The sequence below is a fragment of the Pelodiscus sinensis genome, chromosome 5 (genome assembly GCF_049634645.1).
Source record: "Pelodiscus sinensis isolate JC-2024 chromosome 5, ASM4963464v1, whole genome shotgun sequence".
NCBI lineage: Eukaryota > Metazoa > Chordata > Testudines > Trionychidae > Pelodiscus > Pelodiscus sinensis.
Window position 1 is genome coordinate 117732303 of NC_134715.1, and position 13661 is coordinate 117745963.

The 13661-nt window shown below is 39.0% G+C and overlaps 1 protein-coding gene across 9 annotated transcripts in view; it reads left to right on the forward strand.

Moving 5' to 3' along the window:
* The window catches only part of ZFYVE28 (zinc finger FYVE-type containing 28), a 275066-nt gene that overhangs the window by 183598 nt on the left and 77807 nt on the right, over positions 1–13661 (forward strand). For all 9 annotated transcript variants that reach the window (XM_075930868.1, XM_075930867.1, XM_075930869.1 and 6 more), the window contains one exon: positions 277–378. In XM_075930868.1, coding sequence (XP_075786983.1) covers positions 277–378 — 102 coding nt within the window. The remainder of the gene's footprint in view (positions 1–276; positions 379–13661) is intronic.

The window sequence follows — 13661 nt, forward strand, 5'->3', positions numbered from 1 at the left end:
ATGTATGCTTTCTGAAATATAGTTTCATTGCTTTTTCCCCTCACATCTAAAGGAACCAAAGTCTTTGTAGTCTTTTAAATATCAATTAACTGTAACTTCTTGCAAATAATAGTAATATAAGATATTTGAGACAAAACAAATAATGAAATTGTGAATAATTATGCAACCAACAGCTTGAATATAATGGCAAATATTTGTTTATTGATGATTTTCTGACTCTGTGCTCTGACCAAGCATCATAAAAAAAGATTTATTTTGTGTGTGTCTTAAATACAGTGGACTCGTAGTTTATTCTGAAGGACCATTGAATTTGGAGCGCAAGCCAGAAGATATGTCTGAGCTTTTCAGACCATTCCACACTCTGCTAAAGAAAATAAGGCAAGTAATAAAAGATTTCTGTTTCTTGAAATGACCATTTTTCCTAGGATGAGAGAACTGAAAAAATACATGTAAAAAGGAAAATGTTTCAAAAACTATTTCTATGCTTTCTATGTTACCATAATTTACCTCCTTTTTTTTCCTGAGTGACTTTTGTGTACCCAGCTTTCTGTTGACCTGATTTTCTTTATACTGGTATTTTCTAAACTTCTTTCAGTTCTTTTTTTATACTTTTCTTCCTTTGAATTGTGTTCACTTTTCTTTATTTTTAATAGACATGGTTGGTGGTGAATGGCTGCAATATTAAATCTAGACATTTTGTAGTTTTCGTTAACTATAACATCCGTTTTAATTATATTTATTTTACAATTTTTATTTAACTCATGATATTATATAATATACAGGTAGTGACTTAATAGATTATTTTTGTCCAATTTCTATTAGGCTAGTGATTATCAGACTTTTTCATATTGTGGACCTCTTTTTAAATAATAGATTATTTCCTGCATTCGTCCTTTCTCAATCTCAAAATCCTAATAACTTCTTGGTACCTAAAACTCCCTGGTTAGATGCTTTTGAAAATCCAATTAAATGCCCCTTAAAAATCTGGCCCTGAGGCTCTAAATTTTCAAGTGATTGTTTATTTTGGTGCCTTCATTTTTGGTGCCCAGTCGGAGACCTTTTTAAAGAGGCCTGATGTTAAGAGATTCTGAACCACTGCCCTCAGAAAATCAGGATCCTTTAAAATGTATCAGCTCAAATATTGAAGCATTCTTAATCACTGGAAACATCTTAAAATATAAGCCTATGTTTTAATAGCACTGAATGTCCTCACTTTGCACACTGGTTTCACTGCGTTAAATTTTTCAACACCATTTTGCAATATGGTTCTTCCTCCCATGTATCTGCCATCACATTTTTAGGTTTCAGATTCAGTTTTCAGTTCAAATCCAAAATTTGATCACAAGCACAGAGAAATTAAGCTACATAAAGGGATTGTTCAGAGTGCAGAAAAAGGGGGGAAGGATTGTGTATGTTTATCAAAAAAAAAAAAATCTTCTGGAAACCCTACAAGAATCCAGGACTTAGTTACAACTAGCAGAAAGCAGCCTTGGTTGCCAATGAACAGATGCTTTCCTGTTGTTACGGAAGCAGTGCCAACTAGTTCATGGGCCAAAGTTTGAGAATCTCTCTAATGGGTTTTTAGTCCTGTATACTGCACATGCAGGATCGTTCACTACAGAATGGACCAGATTCTAAACTAGTGTGCATTTCAGCTAAATTTATTTAACTTCAGCTTTATGTATTTGCACAAGACTCTAGACCTGTATTTCAGTTTTTGTCCTATGTGATAGCACCACCACCCTTGCTAGTGTTCCATAATCTGGATCTAATCAATGAAAGAGACAGAATAGGTAATACCTTGTCCTCCAATTTACCTCCTTTTTGAAAACCTTTTATTTTAGTTTTGGCCTCTAGTTTGCCTAGATTTTTTTAACATGCATTATTATGACAACAGAAAATTATATTGGACTAGTTTATCTGTCGCCAGAAGCCATATGCGGTGGTTGTTCTCAATGCTGACACTAAAATCAATCAGGTAATATTATGCTATCTTGAACTGTATGGACATAGATATGTAGAAATAAAATTACAATTTTCTTAACATGTAAGACTTTATTACCACTTTTCTCTCTATTTATAATTAACATCTTTATTAGTTTGAGCGATTTAGATGGAGGAAATTTTCAAACCTCAAACTTCCATGGAAAATCAATGGAAATTAAGCACATAACTCATATGTACCTTCTGAAAAATCTCCCTTGATATCTCTGTTTCGAAAACATATGCTATAGATATGCAAGTATATGCACAATATTGATCTTTTAAATAGTTATTCTGTATCTGACTGCTGAAATGGATACACGTTGCTATTCCTACTGTATAGTGATATTGATTATGAAAGCTAGGCATAAAGAAACAAATTATTGAGCTATAGAATTCATAATGTGAAAATCTTTACCTAGAATAAAATCCTAAAAATACATTGTTTTGAATTTACTGCTTACTGTTATGAGAAATCCCACTGAACTTCGAAGGCCAATTAAAGTTGCATTAAAACAACAAATTCCATTTACTTCCAGAACACAATCACAACAAAAATTCTTAATCTAAATTGGTCTCCTCTCCTTAGAGTAATATAAAAAGACTCCTTATAATCTAATTTACTTGTCACTATTCATACATGTTGTCTAGGATTCACATTTTAAAATATAGAAAATAAATTCAGTTAAATCTGTTTTTGCTTTTGTTTAGTCCATTTCATTTTCAACTTTTACAATCTTAGTTGTTAGATTGTAGTTACATTAGGATAACTTCAATAACACCTACTTCTAATGCAGTCTTTTTTTTTTTTAAATGGAAAACCTTTAGCTCAATCTGTACTTCGGAAAATGCCAGTTCTTACAAAATCTGAGCTTTCTGTCAAATTTGACATGGTGATATTTTATAATAAGTTATTGTTTATGCAGATATCATAACCATAATAAATAAACATTGTGGTGTTATTATTACTGTTGTTGTTGTTATTTATGTACTTTCCCTTTTTCTACAAAATAACTACTATGAATATATACACATGAGAGGGCGCAATTTTATATTCTTGCCTCGGGCCCAAAATTAGCTAGTTATGACACTGTGTCCACATTTCAGTGGTGATCATCGTAGATACCTAAAATCTAATATATTGAAGTTGATTCATCACAGCAGGCACAGGAGATGCAATTTGCACTCATACCCACAAATTACTCCTATGGAAACAGCTACATACATGGAGGATTGATTCTCAGAGAGAAAAAAGCAATCAAAACAACTATTGCTTACCTTCTTGAAGAGAAAGTAACTTTAAACTTTAGATAGGTCTCCATAGAAGCCAAGCTGATGGAGGCTGTGAGGAGAATATGTGAAATCAGTTAATCTCCTAGCAACCTTGGCCTCATCCTCTTTTGGTCTGACCCTACTCTTTTTGTCGGCTGAGCAGCTAACCTGGTCCAGGCCACTGATGGAGCAAGTTTTTCAGCCTGGCTTCTGCCAATTGTGTGAAACGATATCTTGTTTTTACAATAAGTAGCTCATAACAACCACAATATACTTTAAGAATGTGTTCATTTTTTGTTCTTCTGCAGTATACAGTGGAAGATAAATGTTTATTTTTCCAAATGTAAATTGCCCTTGTACAATAACGTGGCAATTAGAATGAAGGTATATGAACCCCCAAAGTGACTTTTATATTCAATCTTTTTTAAAGGTACTATAAAAAGGAATTATAGTGAAACTGTCAGTTGGGAGATAAATCTTATATGTATATGTATATGTTTATGTGTGTGTGTGTGTATATATATGTGTGTGTGTGTTTGTGTGTGTGTGTAATTACTTTTTGAATCTTAAGTTATTTGCTTCAGTTACTTCCTATGGTAATACATCCCAAGGCCTAAATATTTATTGTGTGAAAAAATATTTCCATTATTCAGTTGCCTATGTCTGCTAAGAAAAATGAAGTTTCATTTAGCAACAGAAAAATATGTCTTAAATCCTGGTAATTTTTCATAGATGGTAAAGGAAAAACAAAATTATCTAAATAGTTCCTTTTCACTGAGAAAGTAATTTCAGTTTATAATAAAGCTTTTGTTCATGTGTTTAGAATTGGTAACATCGAACAATTTGTTTAACAGATTTGCTTTTTGTTTAAGGCATCAATTGTTTCCATTCTAATTATTGAAATAATGGCAACAGAAGATTACCCAATTTAATCTGACAAATTCTGTACAACAACTCTTTTATCTTCTTGATTACTGTTCTATATTATAAAGAATTTTCCTAAGAAACAATGCCCAATGATGGTGAGTTAACTGCATATTTTAAATTTAAAGCATGAGACACATAACCTTTTAGCTATAACACCATAAAGAATCTCTTGACTTACATGCAGAAAGTTTATAATTAATATTTATATATGGTGTTATTCAGGGGTGTAAGTCCATGTATTTGTTCATAATTATGTGCGTATGTATAATTTAAAAAATAGATATTAATTAATTTGTATTATAGTATCTTTAAGAGGTCAAGCCCCCATTATGGTAGGTATTATACAGATATCTAACATAGAGGCAATACTTCCCTCAAAACTTTCAGTGTAAGTCTATAAACAACAGATGGATAAATGGGGCAATGCAAAGAAACATCTGATGATGTCAGTTTTGGATCATGCCCTATTTCCTTATTCCTGTACCTGGAATAAGAAATAACTGTAATACCCCAGATTCTGTAGTGTGAGCACTGTTAGCAAATGCACAGTTCTTTACAACAACAATATAAATATGCATGTAATTTTAAAAGTAGATATGACAGCATCAGGTTAATTTCCAGCAAGACATAGTTAAGATAGTTGTTATAAATTATCCTATTGAAGTCAGTAGAGCTGCAACCGTTTACATGAGTGGAGAATTTGCCTTGATAAGAGTAAAACATGATCAGGAAAACAAAGTCGATTCTTGTTCTGTGGAAAAATTGGAATAGCTGTTAAACTGAGGGAGCCCTGAAAAAAAATTTCAGGTCTGATGCTGCCAAAGCAGAGGCTGATTTTCAAATCCAGGTCAAAATTTTATATGTGAGAACCATAATAAGGAAATTGGTAGAAGGTGGATCTTTTTTGAACTTTGCTACGACAGTACTTGCTGGCAACAACAGTTAAATTACATTTAATTTTCTGTACTAGAGTTTTTAATGGATGGTCTTTTATTTTAATATATTAATGTATTGTGTAAAGATTAAAATCTCTTAAGACCTCATTGCGAATGTTTCTAACTTCCTCCACACTATGGGTCAGATCCTTGTTTATATGATGTAGAACAGAATCTAACAACTTCATTTTGTGTGTGTGTGTGTGTGTGTGTGTGTGTGTGTGTGTGTGTGTGTGTGCATATGCAAGCTTCCTACCAAGCATAGGTGACTCATGGGAACATGTAGGAGGTGCACCGCCCAACTGTTTCCTTAAAATTTTAATTCCATTTTTCTGGGTGGTCCTCCTTGTACCCTCCCCCGCAGGCCCCAAATGCCACTGCTAGCAAGATCATATAGTTAAAAAGTGAAACAGAGCACTTGGGGAATTATAAACCAATCAACCTGTCTTCAGTGCCTAGAAAGGAGAATATTAAGTTTATAAGAAAAAACTTTAAAAAGCAGCGGATAGTCCTAAGAGACTAACAAAAAATGTAAATGGTATCATGAGCTTTCGTGGGCACTACCTCAAAATAGCCCAACATGGATTTGTCAAGAACAAAGCATGCCAAACCACCCTCATTTCCTTTTTTTACCAGGATAACTGGACAAATGGATGGGAGAAAGCAGTAGACATAATATATTTTATTGCAATAAATACTTTTGACACAGTCCAATGTGAAATTCTTGTAAGCAAAATAGGAATATTTGGTCTGGATGAAATTATAATAAAATCAGTGGAAAAACTTGCTGAAAGACTATAGTCAAAGAATAGTTAGTGATTTGCAATCAGACTGGTAGAGAATATCTTGGAACCTGATAACAGTCTATGATCTATTGTTTTCCATGTCCACTGAAGTTATAATGGTCTTAATCTGCACCAGGAGAGATTAGGTAAAACTTCCTAATTGTAAGTGTAGTTAGCATCTGGAATACATGTCCAAATGAGCTTCTGAGATCACTGTAAGTACTAAAAATGGTTGGGAGAAACATTTGTCAGAAATGGTCTGAATTTACTTAGTCCTGCCATAGTGCAGGGGGCTGTAGCTGATAATTCTTATGGTCCCTTCCAGCTCTACATTTCTGTGCTTAACCTGCCTCAAAAGAGGAAGATCCTTTCAATTTAAGGAATGAGACTCTGCGTGCATGCATGTAAATACTGTTTGCTCCTGTTTTGCTTATATTTGCTAGATATTCAGCCAGTGGAGTTTTGCTCATTGTAATAAATTCATTTGTGTTGGGTAACAAATTATGTTAATACTAAAGGCAGGAATTGTGACATATGGTCACTGATACTTGCAGTTAGGGTGGAAACCCTGAAAAGACACTGACCTTAGCCTGTTTCAAAGGAGGGAGACACTGTCAATTTAAAGAACCTCAAATTGACAAAGGCTCCAATGCCAGAGGTCTGTGAGCTCTCAATCAGCAGGCTCTATGCCCTCAGGCTGTCAGACTGTTTCAACCTGTTTCTCCCTACTGTTCCAAGAGTCAATCTAAAGAGGCTCTAAAGAATGCTGACATTTCTTGAGGTTGGACTATGTTTTGACCGAAGAGCTGAAATCACTTGGAGCTGAAATCATTGTGGCAGAACTCAGTTTCTGCCCCGAGCCAAAATCACTACCAGGAGCTGGCCAGCAGGAACAATGAATGAGTGCGTGTTCAGTGGGGTGGCTGGCGGAAACAGTGAGCATGCAAGCAGCTGGTGGGGGCAGAAAGCATGCGGATGGCCGGGAGGAGCAGCGAGCATGGCAACATCATTTCCCATGTATAATGAGGGGGCACTTCTTGCAGATGTATCTATGAATGCTGGGTCTATTGCTACCTTATTGTGTACCGTATTTTCCGGCGTATAGGGCGACTGGGTGTATAAGACGACCCCCTATCTTTTTAATTAAAAGATAGGGTTTCATCTTATACCCCAGCGCCCCTCCGCCTCCTTTGCTCCCGGTGTCCCTGGTCTGCTGGAGATGGTCCCCAGCAGACCAGAGGCACCGGGAGCAAAGCCGCCAGGAGCGCCTGGGCTGCCCCCCCCCCCCCCGCCGGAGCCCCTCCGCGGCTTTGAAAGCCTCGGGGGAAGCCGGCGGGGGGGCATCCCAGGCGCGCATGGGCTGCCCCCCCGCCGGAGCCCCTCCGCGGCTTTGAAAGCCTCGGGGGAAGCCGGCGGCGGGGCATCCCAGGCGCGCCTGGGCTGCGCCCCCGCCGGAGCCCCTCCGCGGCTTTGAAAGCCTCGGGGGAAGCCGGCGGGGGGGCATCCCAGGCGCGCATGGGCTGCCCCCCGCCGGAGCCCCTCCGCGGCTTTGAAAGCCTCGGGGGAAGCCGGCGGCGGGGCATCCCAGGCGCGCCTGGGCTGCGCCGCCGCCGGAGCCCCTCCGCGGCTTTGAAAGCCTCGGGGGAAGCCGGCGGGGGGGCATCCCAGGTGCGCATGGGCTGCCCCCCCGCCGGAGCCCCTCCCCGGCGGCGCGGAGGGGTTCCGGCGGGGGGGCAGCCCATGCGCGCCTGGGATGCCCCCCCACCGGCTTCCCCCGAGGCTTTCAAAGCCGCGGAGGGGCTCCGGCGGGGGGGCAGCCCATGCGCGCCTGGGATGCCCCGCCGCCGGCTTCCCCCGAGGCTTTCAAAGCCGCGGAGGGGCTCCGGCGGCGGGGCATCCGGCGTACAAGACGACCCCCGATTTTTGGGGGATGTTTTTTAACATCAGAGGTCGTCTTGTATGCCGGAATATACGGTACTTCCAGTTCCAAATGAGGTGCGTAGTTACCTGGTCAGTTTGTAACCCTAGTGTTTGTAACTCCGAGGTTCTATTCTAATGTTCTTTTAAATTATTTAAAAAGTTAAATTCTAGTAAAATTTTTAAAAATTGTTTTTTCTCTATTTTAGCTTCTAATCTTACATCATGTTCACTGACTGAAGTAAGTCACGTGTCCAAAATCCTGCTAATTCATGGTAGATCCATGCACATAGGATTTCCATAATGCAGTAATTTCATAATACAATTTCTTAAAATCATTCACAGTTCAAAAGTGTTATAAACAAAACTCCCAAATCATTATCAGATGGACTTGTAAACTTACAGATTTTTGAAATTTTATAATACATAGTGATAATAAGGTTTTCAGCTATGAAGGATAATTAGCCCTAGAGAGATTGCATGGTATCTTCTCTAACAAATTTACAACTGAGCTAATTGCCAAACAAAACATTAAACTTCAAGAGTCACATGGAATTATTTATGTAGAACAAGAATAAAAGCATTATGGAATGAAAACAAATCTGTCAGAGAAATTAGGGAAGTGGGCGTAAGGTGGAGGACACAATCCACATAATGTGATTATGGCTATAAAAGTAACTGCAAAAATGGTAATTGGTGACTTCACATGGATGTATGCAAGTGTTTATTCTGAGTCATAGCTGTTGAGCTTACTTTTTTTTTAATCGGTTTTATTACTCTTAACACTGTACATTCAGTATAGCTGTAGAAGGCTATATGCTGCTGTCTTTTATTCCGCCTCCATTATTATCCTCTAAGCTGCCAGCTACATTTTGATTATATGGTTTTGGTTGTGCGATAGCTGGTGATGTATGACTCAGATAGAATTATTTATTTTCAGATGATATGTTGATGTTGCAGTGGTAGCAGCCCTAAAAATCTTATTTGACCTTTAACGTAGCAAATTGAAGTAATTGATTGAAAATAAACATGGATCCAAGAGATATCTGTCTTTAATTCCGTACCTTTTTTGGACTACGATCACTCTCTTGATGGAGTTTTGATATGTGGATTGTAACAACCCCAGGATTCCTACAACCCACTCTTGAATGCCTGCTGCCAAGGTTCTCACTTGAAATGTTTACTTCAGGATACTCTACCATCTGTTCCCTTGTTACAACGACCAGGTTTGTCGTAGAGCGATTCCTTCTTTCAAAGGCCATTATAGAAATTCTAGTTCACCACAGCTTGTAATATATTGTTTACAGTTAACTCTGGCACTGATCACCTGGCAATGCCCTCTGTCCTTTTCAAGCCCCATTTCAGTTTTTTTTTCATGAGCTCCTGAGTCTGATGTTCTCCCAATGTGATATCACTGCCACTTTCTCAGAAGCTTAGGTTTTTATCGTCTTTGATGGACCAGTCTGTAATCTGGAGAGATCTCTCTTGGCAATTTGACCCAGCCCAACAAAACCATCTCCATCTGTCAATTTACCAAATATTTGTCTTTCTATAATCCTTCTTCCTCTACTGCTCCAAGCAACCCAATGGACCCTCCGAGTCCTTAAGTTTCAAGCTGCTATCTCACTTCCACCCACATATTTTACATCCCATATATCTAAAATGGTAACTGCAGCATACACCATTCTCTACATGGATATAATACATATTATTGTAATAGTACTTTGCGCTCATGTTATACTTACCATCTAGTGATTTCTAAACATGTGTGGAATGGCTAGCTCCCTTTCCTGTGTTCTAGTAACAAATAATATTGTGCTGCCCCTAAAATCACATGTACACATTTACGCACAAAGAAATATTTTGTTTTTGTCAAGGCTACTTTTCTATATGGTGTTTCCATTTCAGAGTAGAATATTATTTGGAAGAATGTAAATCAGCTTTTAAGATGTGAAGTCAAGAACTGATGTTTTGTAATTAAAGAACAAAATTGTCAAGATAATATTAAGTTTTTGAACAGCCAATAAGACTGTGAGTTCCACAGTGTTTTCAGAGTATAATACAAAGTGAAGTCAGTGGAAAAATTCCATTTTCCTTAAATGGATAATGCCTAATGGTGGATCAGTTTGATCATGCTTGCATTCTTTCCTTAAAGATATTCTATAGTCTACTCCCAATTGGGGTATTTGACCCCTGAAAATAATTATTACTAAGCAGTAGAAAGGAGGAAAAATAGATGGTCTAATGAGTAACACAGCCACTCCCTGACTTACAAACACACCAACTTACGATCATCCGTACTTATGACCAACCTCCCATTAACCCCATTATAATATTTTCGAGTTGAGAGCCATGTACATCAATTTTTTTTTTAACAGAGCAGGCAGCACGTTTAAGGGTATTTCCAACTTATGACCAAATTGAGTTACGACCAGGTGTTCGGAATGTAACCTGTTTGGAAGTCAGGGACTGTCTGTATATTGAAAAGGAAAATTGCCATATTATCAGTTTGTCATTGCTGTCCGGTCAAATATCAGACCAGGGAAGTGTATTATTCCGTTCCAGTTATGCTTCATGATTCTTCAAACAACACAGCATTGCCCCAGCGTTGTTCTGAATCTTCATTGCCATGACCCTCCATCTCATTAATGGCAAGCTTCCACTAATGGCAAGATTGTCTACAGAATAAATGAAACTTTTCAATCTCAGAAGACTAAAGGCCAAAAGCAAGTCCTCCATGAATTTGTTCATGGAGCTCCAGTACATGGATAACAATATCGTTGCTGCTCTTTCCCCTCTAGTTCTTCAGACCATCTTACATCAGTACCTGACAAACTAGCTGAAACGATAGTAAAGAATTGAGGCACCTTATAGACTAACTGAAGTGTAGTTAGTCGAGGGCAAAGACCCACTTTGTCAGATGCATGTAGTGGAAATTTCCAGAGGCAGGTATAAATATGCAGGCCAGGATCAGGCTGGAGATGACAAGGTGGATCCAATCAAGGAGGATGAGGCCCACTTCTAGCAGCTGATCTTGAGGTGTGAATTCCAAGAGAGCAGAAGCTGCTTTTGTAGTTAGCAAGCCATTCACAGTCTTTGTTTAATCCAGAGTTGATTGTGTCAAACTTGAAGATGAACTTTAGCTCAGCAGTTTCTCTTTGAAGTCTGGTCCTGAAGTTTTTTTTGCTGCAGGATGGCTACTTTTAGATCTGCAATTGTGTGTCCAGGGAGATTGAAGTGTTCCCCTACAGGTTTTTGTATGTTGCCATTCCTAATATCAGATTTGTGTCCATTGATTCTTTTACATAGGGACTGTCCAGTTTGGCCGAAGTATATAGCAATGGGGCATTGTTGGCACATGATGGCATATATTACGTTGGTAGATGTGCAGGAGAATGTACCAGTGACAGTATGGCTGATCTGGTTAGGTCAAGAATAAAGAATAGTAAAGAATAAAATTGTCAGACACATAGATTAACATAATTTGTTGGGGAAAAGTCAACATGGTTTCTGTAAAGGGAAATCATGCCTTACTGATCTACTAGGCTGTGTCTAGACTGGCAAGTTTTTCCGACAAAGCAGTTGCTTTTGCGGAAAAACTTGCCAGCTATCTACACTGTCCGCTTGAATTTGCGCAAGAACACTGACGATCTAATGTAAGATTGTCAGTGTTCTTGCGCATATACTATGCTGCTCCCGCTTGGGGAAAAAGCCCTCTTGTGCAAATGCTTTTGTGCAAGAGGGCCAGTTTAGACAGTTAAAAACTGTTTTGTGCAAAAAAGCCCCGATGGCAAAAATGGCGATTGGAGCTTTCTTGCACAAAACCGTGTCTAGATTGGCACGGATGCTTTTCTGCAAAAAGTGCTTTTGCGCAAAGGTGTCTGTGACAATCTAGATGCTCTTTTCCTTAAATGCTTTTAACGGAAAAACTTTTCCATTAAAAGCATTTGCGGAAAATCATGCCAGTCTAGATGTAGCCCTAGAGTTCTTTGAGAAGGTCAACAAACATTGGACAAGGGGGATTCAGTGGCTATAGTATACTTAGATAAATGGAAAGTTTTCAGAGTAGAGAGAGGTAACTAATGGGGACCCCCGAAAGCTCTGTCCTGGGACCAATCCTATTCAACTTATTTATAAATGATCTAGAGAAAGGGGTAAACACTGAGGTGGCAAAATTTGCAGATGATATCAAACTGCTCAAGATTGTTAATACCAAAGCAGACTGTGAAGAGTTTCAAAAAGTTCTCACCAAACTAAGTGACTGGGCAACAAAATGGCAAATGAAATTTAATGTTGATAAACGTAAAGTAATGCACACTGGGAAAAAATAATCCCAGCTATACATACAATATGATGGGGACTAATTTAGCTACAACTACTCAAGAGAGAGATCTTGGAGTCACTGTGGATAGTTCGCTGAAAACATCCACTCAGTGTGCAGTGGCAGTCAAAAAAGCAAATAGAATGCTAGGAATCATTAAAAAAGGGATACAGAATATGACAGAGAATATCTTATTGCCTCTATATAAAACCATGTTACACCCACATCTTGAATACTGCATACAGTATTCCCTTCATCTCAAAAAAGATATATTGGCATTGGAAAAGGCTCAGAAAAGGGCAACAAAAATGGACAGGTTTGAAATGGGTCCCATATGAAAAGCGATTAAAAAGACTTGGACTTTTCATCTCAGAAAAGAGGAGACTAAGGGGGGGTGGGAGATATGAGAGAAGTCTATAAAATCAAGACTGGTGTGGAAAAAGTGAATAAGGAAAAGTTATTTACTTATTCGCACAATATAAGAACTAGGGATCACCAAATGAAATTAATAGGCAGCAGGTTTAAAACAAACAAAAGGAAGTTTTTCTTTATTCAGTGCACAGTCAGCCTTTGGAACTCCTTGCCACAGGAGGTTGTGAAGACCAGGATTTTAACAGGGTTCAAAAAAGAGCTAGCTAGATTCATGGAGGTTAGGTTCATCAATAGCTTTTAGCCAAGATGGGTAGGAATGGTGTCCCTAGCCTCTGTCTGTCTGGAAATGGGGGACGAGAGGGATCACATGAGGATTACCTGTTGCGTTCTCTCCCTCTGGGGGATCTGGCAGACACGATACTGGGCTAGATAGATCATCGGTCTGACCCAGTATGGCCGTTCTTATGTTCTTAAGCACCTTTGCTGAAACATACAAGAATTTTGGCCACACACTGAACATAAAGACCAAGATGCTCCATCAGCTCTTGCTGATGGGACAATTATATGTACCATCTATTGAAGTCAACAGACAACTGCTGGAAAACATGGAGCATTTCCCATACCTTGGAAGTCATCTCTCCGCCAAAGTCGACATTGACGCGGAAATCTAGCATTACCTGAGCTGTGCAAGCTCTGCTTTTGACTGCCTGAAATGAAGAGTCTTTGAGAACCGGGATATCAGTGCCAAGATAAAGCTCCTTGTGTACCGCACAGTGGTTGTTCTAACACTGCTGTACGCAGATTCTGTTTTCTCAGCTGAAGGAAGGACAGAAGAGCATTGTGGGCCACAGGAATTGATTTAAGGACATGTCAAAGACAACCATGAAAAAGTGCGGCATCAGTGTCGACACTTGGGCGAACCTTCCCTGGACTGACCCCAGTGGAGAGCAGTAATCCATGAGAGGGTGGCACAATTTGAGAGGTCCTGCTGTAGTACAGATGAGGAGAGGTGGAGAAGGAGAATAGTGGCAAAAACTGCCTCACATCCCTCCAATAGCCCTCAGCCCCTTCTGCTATAAGACCTGTGGCTCCAGAATCAGGCTGGTCAGCCATTAACGGATCCACAAATAGGAGGGTGACAGGAAGATG